The sequence below is a fragment of the Leptosomus discolor genome, chromosome 5 (genome assembly GCF_034619465.1).
Source record: "Leptosomus discolor isolate bLepDis1 chromosome 5, bLepDis1.hap2, whole genome shotgun sequence".
NCBI classification, from domain to species: Eukaryota; Metazoa; Chordata; class Aves; order Leptosomiformes; family Leptosomidae; genus Leptosomus; species Leptosomus discolor.
The window spans coordinates 47,743,771-47,753,043 of NC_141395.1; the positions used below are offsets into that span (position 1 = coordinate 47,743,771).

The 9,273-nt window shown below is 43.2% G+C and overlaps 1 protein-coding gene across 1 annotated transcript; it reads right to left on the reverse strand.

Annotated features, from left to right (window-relative positions):
- Window positions 1-1,489: 1,489 nt before the first annotated feature.
- RPL7 (ribosomal protein L7) lies at window positions 1,490-8,773 on the reverse strand. The gene is made up of 7 exons (XM_086465092.1): window positions 8,719-8,773; window positions 7,675-7,777; window positions 7,037-7,203; window positions 6,260-6,397; window positions 5,777-5,886; window positions 4,461-4,671; window positions 1,490-1,552 (listed from the first exon to the last, which is right to left on the reverse strand). Exons 1-6 carry the CDS (start codon window positions 8,730-8,732, stop codon window positions 4,463-4,465), a joined length of 741 nt encoding a protein of 246 aa, XP_086321218.1. The 5' UTR covers window positions 8,733-8,773; the 3' UTR covers window positions 1,490-1,552; window positions 4,461-4,462.
- Between the last annotated feature and the right edge of the window lie 500 nt (window positions 8,774-9,273).

Genomic DNA, 9,273 nt, shown 5'->3' on the forward strand with positions numbered 1-9,273 from the left:
CACGTAAGTCAAAGGGAAATAACTGAACACCTTGTAGCAAAGTAATGCAGTAACTCTGCCAATTAAAACCAACCAAGGATACTGAAGTCAACAAAACTTTTCTCAGGTGCATCTTCCCCAATGTCTGAATTTCATTGCCCACTGGCACAGTTTCAAGCCAAGTCAGGTTGTACTCTCACAAGATCAAGACAAGAACTGAGGTTTCCCACCAATTGTGCAAAGCTACTATGGTAATTTTCACCATGATTTTTTTCCCCTTCATCCAGCACTTATGAAAAATGTTTTTTTCCTTGTAAATCATACTGCTTATCACTTTACAAAGATGCCTAATACAGCACTTTTATGGTTTTCACCTCATTCACTCACCAAACCCTTTTCAAGCACAGACCAGCAGCCTAATTACTTAACTGATAGCTGTGCAGCTGGTAGCTGAAATGTACAAAGGTGTTGGTACTTAAGTGTTCAGACACAAGAAGCTGTCTTACTAGGTTTTGGAACTAAACTCCCTAAGAGGAGTTCCTAATAGGGGAATGGTCATTTTAGGTTTCAGAACTCAGTTGTCCACGTATCTGCAACCACTGATCCATCTGACGCTCAGCTTTTGCCAATGTCCTAACACATTAACAAACAAAAGCACACTATTTTCAGTTAAGTCATTATCGTAGTTTCGAGTTACTTAAAAACAAAACTAGCTTTTGACAAGCTTTAATAAAAATTGCACTACTGTGAAAAAGTTATATTTGAACTAAACTGCAGAAATACGCTTTTGCACAAATTGGAAAAAAAAAAATCGATGCCAGTGATTTTTAAATGGACATCCTTCATTGGCAAGGTAAATGCAGCTTGCCTCTAGCTGAGAAAAGCCTTTCAGTCAGAGCAGACGCACGACTTGGCCGAGCTACACATTGCACCAGTCCCTGCATTGCTAATTTGTGCTCTGCTAGACCTACACACCATCAACAACCACTCATATCCTTACGAACCCTATGGGCTCCACTGCTGCAGTATCTGAAATACAACACCGCACACAAACTATGTAAGGACGAGTCATTCTTGAGAACGTGGAATACAATTTGTATTTCTTGTTTCCTTTGGTAAAAAATACCTGAAGATGTCCAGAACTGGAAGTAATTATTATGATCTTAAAATCAGGATCTTAACATGTTAAGAACTGATTTACCCTTGCCTCTTCTTTACAGGGAAAAATCTTCTCACACAGCTTTCAGGTGCACTACAACTGGGAATCCTGTCCACTCAACAGCTTACAGCTCAGTTTGCCATTTGCTGAACTTGTTGCCACTCAAAACCTACTCTGCTACCTGCATGAATCCTTCCAAGTTTTCTTCCTCCAAACGAAGGTGAAACAGTATTATCGATACATTGCTGACTCAAACTACCCACAGCTCTTTGAACCACGCCACTCCACAGGTAACTTAACAGCCACCACCACTAGAGGAGAGGATCACAAAAAGGCCAATCAAGATGACAGTTTTGTGCAAGACGGTTTTATTAACAGACCAGAGGTTGAAAGGTTGCAGCTGGGCATCTGCATCTGCAAGGCGAAAGAAAAAAGAAAAAGGTATCATTAGACATGTGTATATATGAAACTACTTTGGCCACCTGATGAATTAATACATTTCTACAGTTTATAATTTGGGCTGAAATACTCAATTTCACTGGATTTAAGACTTCAGTAATCTTGCACACAATAACTAACTTCTGTATTAACATCTCTTCACTCAAAACACAGATTTCAAGTGCAGGAAGTAACAGGATAAACATTTCTACCTTGAAGTATCAGTGGCTGTTTTCCTGTTTGCCTAAAAGCGTGGCAGGGGGACCTTGATATTTAAAGGCATATCGAGGCATTGTGCATATTCTAACTTTTGCTGCAGTAATTCTATTTAAAGCACAATTCAGGGACTGTTCACATACAAGACTGAGAGCAAAAAGCAGACCCGAGGCTAGTTCCTGCAAAGTTTGTTTGAGCTAACGAAATTCAGTACCTTCCCAATACTGCATTGTCAAAACTTGATACCAAGTACTACGCTCTTTTTCCCCAATCTGTAAGGAAAAATTGCTACTGGAAGTCTTTAATTTTTAAAAATTTATTTCAGACTACCACTTAAGTAATACAAAAAAAAAGACAAATGGCAGGAAACCATCTACATGTAGGGAAGAGGAATAAATCCTCGTCTTCAGATACATGGCCCTTCAGAATGACAGTACTTAAGAGCACAGCCAGCATCTCATCTGAACCTACTGCTCTAGTTGCCCATTACCTCAATAGAAACTACAACACCCTTCTATTTTCTACATGTAGGTTACTTGTATTTTAAACATGCCCCCTACCAAAACCAGTATGAAAACAGCAGGAATAGAAAGCGCAGGAGACAAGAACAATCACTTATCCTAGCTTCATACCAGAGATATGTTTGTTTGCAGTCCAAGCAGAACAATTAACTGCTTGTAAGCATAGGAGACTGCAAGGTCACTTTCTAAATTGAAGGATGGAGTAAAGCCCTGACGTCTGCTACTTACACGGGATGCTGAGCTGGAGGTCAATGAAAAACACAAGCAACCAATCACCTGAATCTCCCTAGGTTCTCTGCAAATACACTACTCCTCACAGGCATTTCTAACCATGGCGACAATGAACTAGAAGCTTCCTTCCTGAAAACTCAAGACCACCAGCACATTTCCGATGTCTCTCAGTGAAGATGGAGGAGAAAGGACCTACCCTGACAGAAAAGCTGCAGAGTTTCAATTAAAAACAGCCGTTTGCATCTTACACTCAGGAACCAGACAGGAGCATAAAGTGAGAGCAGCTTTGCTCAATCTTGGTTCCGAAGCCTCAGGCACTAACTTAAGGGAAACACCTACTGGTACTGAACTTGTAGCAGTTTGTGCCACCAACGGCAGAATATCTACAAGAATGCTAGTATGAGTAACGTAACATCGCCCCAGGTACCAAAGTTACAGCAATTCTGCTTCTCAAAGTCACCCACTTCTTCCCATAGTTGAGCAAAAAAGCTCTGCAAGAACACTGTCCCCAGTAAGCAGCTATTTCCCTAAAGCCCAAGTTTCCACACGCCATGTACCCGCTGCTTTAAAACTCCAGAGACAACAACATAACATGCAAGAAGCTTGGGGGAGTGGAAATAGAGGAAGAATAGCCTACAAAAAACCTTCAAGAAAAGCCCTCAAATGGGAAGGTATTTCATAGGTCTCCTTTAGCTCTTTGGACAGACAGCAGACCTCAACGAGCTCAACTTGCTATGCCTTGTTGGCTATAAAAACATTTTTAAAAGGCTTAAAAAAAGGAAAAAAAACAACCACCAAATTTCTCTCTATTCAGAAAATTTAATTTCTGAGAACTCATCCAAACAGCACCTGCACCTGTTTTAAGCTGTAAAGCCGCATCACTACCCACTAATTTTTTATTAATAAACTCTCTGGACATTAGCAATTCCTAAGTAAACTGCACATCTGATTTCTATTCAGACAAACAAAACCAAAACCAATCACCAAAAAACCTTCTCACGTTTGGAGGAATGGTTTGGGGAAAATCGGGCCTGTTAAGTCTTTCCAAGCACTCAAACACAACGAAGTTTTCTTAAATTCCAGTGTATCTGTCATACCAAAAAGGCCTTTGTCCTTGATTGAAAGTAAGATATGGGTGACACCAAAGTTAGTTTAGTGTATAAAAGAGGTGGAAAAAGCAATGGGAAGTACAGGAACTCTGAAAAAACAACTTTGGCTTTGAACGGCAGAGACTTCTCATCAAAGCAGGAACAGCAGAGGGACAGTAAGACAGATTGTTTGAACCAGATACAAACTCCAGGACTCAGCTGCCACTGTCAAACTGCTTGAAGTGTTAATAAACCTGTCCATTTCCAAGTACAGACTATTCAAATGGGCAAATTAGCCCTTCAAAATCACCACCTTGGTCATGTTAATGTGAAAGCTTAAACTGCATCATTTTGAAGCTTGAACAAGATGAAAATTTAGAGTATTAAAATGGCCTAAATTAATAATTTAATTTCTCCCAGTCCTGAACACGCTTTTGTAGCAGAAATCAGACAATCTGAAAAAACCACCGTACTTAACATCACAAGACTTTGATCATATTAAGAATTCATTAATGAAAGCTAAAAATTTCAGCCAGTATCTCAGGGCTTCCAATCATAAAACCCAAAAAGGTTTTAAAAAAAGTTATTGGTAATGTTTATACTTCCTAAATGTACCAGCTATAATGGAAGATTTAATTTCTTCACAAATGTTTAAGCTTTAGTAAGACATTAAAAACAGAATGCTGTATTGTCCAAGTAGCTTTTCATTGCGGGTACCAGCTGAGCATGAGGGAATGTCCATTAAACCTGAATGTTCAACCAGTAACAGCAGCGCCCTGCACAGCAGAGAGGGACGAGTGGGTAGTACGGACTTCGGTCATATCTCACCATTAGTTCATTCTCCTTATGAGCCTGTTGATCTGATCTTCTCTGTTACCAGCATCCCCACCTTCCACGAAGTGAATCGTTTTCTTCTTCATTCCACCTCGAGGTGAGGATAACTTGAAGGGCCAAAGGAAGTTGTTCACAACTTTGAAGTTCTTGCCAACAGTGTAAATTTCATGGATCACATCTTCCATGCAGATGATGCCAAGCTTTCCTAAAATTAACAGATGCTGTTTTCAGAAAGGCTACAGAGCCACTCGTCAATAACAACCTAAATATCAAGTTATCATTGTCATACCTACTTATTTTGATAAAACTTCAGGAAGTCAGAAAGCACCCACTCTGTCATGACACCCAATGACTGACTTTTCCAATTCAAATGGATTAGCTGCAGCCAACTCAATATTACTTACTTGTTACATTTGGCAAGGGGTATCAGTTTCAACTCTTTGAATATTTGTAGCCAGCAATAAGGAACAAGAACAACCAAACCCCACTTCGTGAATCACAGGAAAACAGACTGTGTTCTTTGAAGAAAAGCTGGATTAAATACACTTAAACGGTAGTTATGTGTAGCTCAGTGAAATTCACTGAACGAATTACACTGTTAAATAATGCAATTGCGTGTTTCCTTAATGCCCTTCCAGAGTCTTCAGTAACACGTTATGAGTCAGCTGCTCGTAAGAGACAATGCTATAAAGCAAAGTGATTACAGCGTGACACCTGTACCTTCAGAATCTGATTATCTTATTGCACTGGCAAACGAACGAACATGACAGTCCAATTTGAAGCAATACACAAATCAAGAGCCAAAGATGGGAGACATCAGTGTTTGCTTTCATTCCTGGCATGACCGCAAAAGAAGGAGCCTACGAGAGCAGTCTGCTTCCTGACAGCTGACCACCATGCTTTAACTGAATACACTCATCACTTTTACCAGCTGGTTCTTCTGACAGAAGTTTAAAAAGCCTGTTTGCAAGATAACGAAGGTCAACAACAAACACAAACAATACCTAACATTAAGTCTGAAACTTCAAAGTTATGTGATAAGCTTCTTTCCTGCTGCAGCACCTTTTCATTACCGAAAGACCTACTGACCTATTACAGGTCAAGCAGTTTACATTTAAAATTACACGTGAGACGCTAAAATGTGATTCTTTACACTGGTTTTCAATACTCTGTAACAAAAGTAACTTCCAGCTTGCTTTGTATTAAGCTACTAAGACAGAAATAGAGATTATTAACCAATCATGACTATTCTCTAGAAACAAATACGGACAGCTGCCCAGTTTGGCACTGTATCGCTAACCGAAGCTTACCAAGGCGTTTCTGAATCAGGGAATTATCAGTAAGAGCAATGCGCTGCTTGTTGATCTTGCCATAACCACGCTTGTAGATCAGTTCATGCACAGACTTCAGATTGGGATAACTGGAACAACCAAGTAAAAAAACAAACAAAAAAAGGAATTCTAAGTCTTTGCACGCCACATTCCAAGTTAATGTCCCCAAATTAAACTTCCACAACAATTTAAGATCATTTCAGCACTCCCAAATGCAAAAGCAACAGAGAAGCAAATGCTACTCATACTAAGTTCCCAAATACATTAGTACGAGAGTGTAATCTTATCTAGCAAACATTACTTTTTAAAGTACTACCTTGTTTTCAGTTCAAAGCAAGGAAAGCAAACAGAAAATGTAAAAAGATTTTGAACACAACTGAACCCAGCAAGTCCAGTGTAGCAAAATGCAAAAGGCACTCAACATTCGCATCCCGATTCGACAAAACTGTCTGCTTCACTCACCCCCATGCAATGTAGGGTTCGACAATCCGCAACATGTTGATAGAGGCTTTGTTGAGCTTTACAAACGTGCCGTTAAAAATTTGACGCAGGCGAAGAAGCTGCAACACCTTGCGGACCTTAGGGCTGACGCCATTGGTACTAGAGAACACAGGAAAAAAGCCTTCATTATCTACATCCCGGAAAACACCAAGTATCAGGTTAAAAAAACCCACAAGAGTATTGCTCCCACGTGAAATGCATCACTATTTTACCAATTACACAAAAGATTCTCAGTAAATCATTTACCAACTCTATATATTTCAGTACTAAAGCAGACCTATTTCCATGAAAAAAAAACTGAAACAAGTATTATACTGAATAAAACAATTTAGAACCACCCTGAACATAATCCTTCCAATCACACTTCTTGTCAGTTTTCTGTAACACTTTACCAAAACAGAGTTAAACAAATTCTTCAAGCAAAACTTAGCAGAATGTTAGGAAATACAGGCATCCGGTCTCATCACAATTCAGGTGAAAGAAAATAACTCTGCACTCATTTGTAGCTTTTTCTTCTTAAAAATCAGAGATTCCTAAAGACAAGGCCAGCATAACGACTTTGCACGTAATCAAACGCGCGCCTGGTGCAGGTACAACATACTGCCCACAACCTTCCAAGCCACCAGCGGAATGCTTCATTTTATTTACAAACCTAAGCTCTCAAAACAGATACATAACAGGAAAGCCAGTTTCAGTGCTTTTGAACATAGAATTGTTTCTACCTCTATTCAGTCTTACCCCCTTATCCTGATCACAAAGGCCAGTTTCGGTTCGGCTGGAACATAGTAGTTGCCAGCCTTTCGGGCCATCCTGGCCATCCGGATCTCCTGCCTGTACATGTGCCTGTACTCCTTGTGGTAAGCCTGGGCTCGGGCATAGATGAGTTTTCTTTGCGCCTTACGGAACTGAAAGCAATTGAAAATGACTTAAGCTTACAGAATGCCTTTTAACACATGAAAATCACCTTCCAAGAACACAGCACATTCTAAAACTTCCCACAAGTAACAGATTAAAGGAACATCTGCCCATATCATGGAGCTCAGAATCGCTCCCAGTGATACTCTAATGAATCTAGACCTGCTTTACCTTGGTCAATGCTATCATGCATCAAGCTTACCCTCACAAGGGCTTTAACAACCTCTTGCCTTGAGAAAGACTAACTTTAACCTTACAAAAACATGTATACTTCGCCCTTACCCTGCCTACAATTAGTTTGTTACTGAACAAACAAACAAAAGCAGCATATTTTAGCTCAAAACATTAAGAAAACATCAACGTGCTCCACCTAAATACTGTAAACTTCCACACTGTGTCACAGCAGCAGCTGATATCCCAACAGATAAGCAATTCAAGTTAAAGAGTCAGGAAATATTCACCTTTTTTATAGCCAAGATCTTCTTCTGACGTTTGGCTTTTACAGCTGCGTAAGCCTGCCGCTTTTTCAGCAGGCTTTCCGGTACAGACGGCACCTTCTTTGCTCTAAGAGAAAGGAAAAAAAAAAACCCACACTTTTAGCTAACATGAAAAAGCCACTTCAGGGAAAAAAAAAAAAAAAAAACCACGAACACTTTTAGCCAATACGAAGAAACTGAGCTTTAAAGTTACACATGACAAACATCAATGGAAACTAAAACACTAGACAGGCCTTACTACCTCCAGCCAGTTCACTGAGACATCCTCCTTATTCCTACTGTCACCAGGCCTCGACCAGCCCGAAGGGATCACCTTTTACTCTAGACAAGGAGCTCTGACTGACCAGCTGTGGAGCTGCATGCAGTTCATGAACACCACCGTAAAGACTGAGACCACTCAAGTGGCAAGTTTTTACCCTACTTTGTTACAACCCAATTTATAATAAGCCTGTTTCAAGCACGTCTCTTTCAGATTACTGAACATCTCAACGCACGCTTTAAGAGAAAAATTAGCTCAGCATTATTCTAAAAATTGCCTTCACATGACTTTAAACTTACTGAGATTTTAAACTTTCAGATAGGACAAGACTTGCAAGGCAGCAGAGCCAGTTACCTAGGAGAGCTCCCACCCCGAACGTACTCGGCCACGACGCCCTGTTCAAGCCGCACACCGCCCGCTCAGCCCGGAGAAACGCCGCCGCCCTAGGTCCCTCACTCACGGCAACTGGGGCCACTTCTCCCCCCACACCTCACCAAGGGCCGCCAAGGCAGCAACCGCCGCCTGCAAGAGGGACAGGCCGGACAGCGGTGGCTGCTGCACCCCCGCCGCGCTAGGCCCCATCCTCCCGCCGCTCCCGGACCCAAGACAACTATGCCCTCTCCAGCGTGGCCGGCGCGGGCCTGACGACCGGAGAACGGTGCGCAGCATCCTGAGGGCAGGGGCAAGGAGCAGGCACCACCTCAACCACCGATGGCGGCGGATTATCCCCGGGCAAGACGGCCACTTACTCCTTCTCCGCCATGATCAGCACCGGAAGAGAGAGGGCGGGCGCATGCGCAGGGCCGACTTAACCCGTCTGCCTGCGCGGGTAGGGCCCTGGCCGCCCGCAGGACCCCGGGTTTGGGTGTCCGCGGCGGCGCCTCATCGCGGTGTGGGCGGCGTGGTGGCCTGCGAGTGCCTGAGGTAAGCGCGGCCGGGAGCAGACCTCCGCCCATCAGGGCCCGGACCGGCCGTGTTCTGGGCCGGGGGGGAGCCGCTCCGCCATCAAACCCAGCCCTCTCCGCAGGCGCCCTGAAGCGGTGGGGCTGCCAGGCACCCCGTGCAGCGCCGGACTTCCCCTCTTCCAGCCTTAACACCCGCACTGAAAGCCGACGGGACGCGCGCTTCAGCACCGAGGCGGGGACGGGGGCCGAAACCGAGGAAATGCCGCGGCCGCCGCCCGCCTCCTCAGCTACAGCCAGGAAGCCCGGGCGCCCATCCCAGCGCAGCGGCCGTGCGATCGGGGGGCTCCTCAAGGCTGCTCCCTCCGCAGGGGGCCGCGGGGCGCCCGTCCGCAGGGAGCG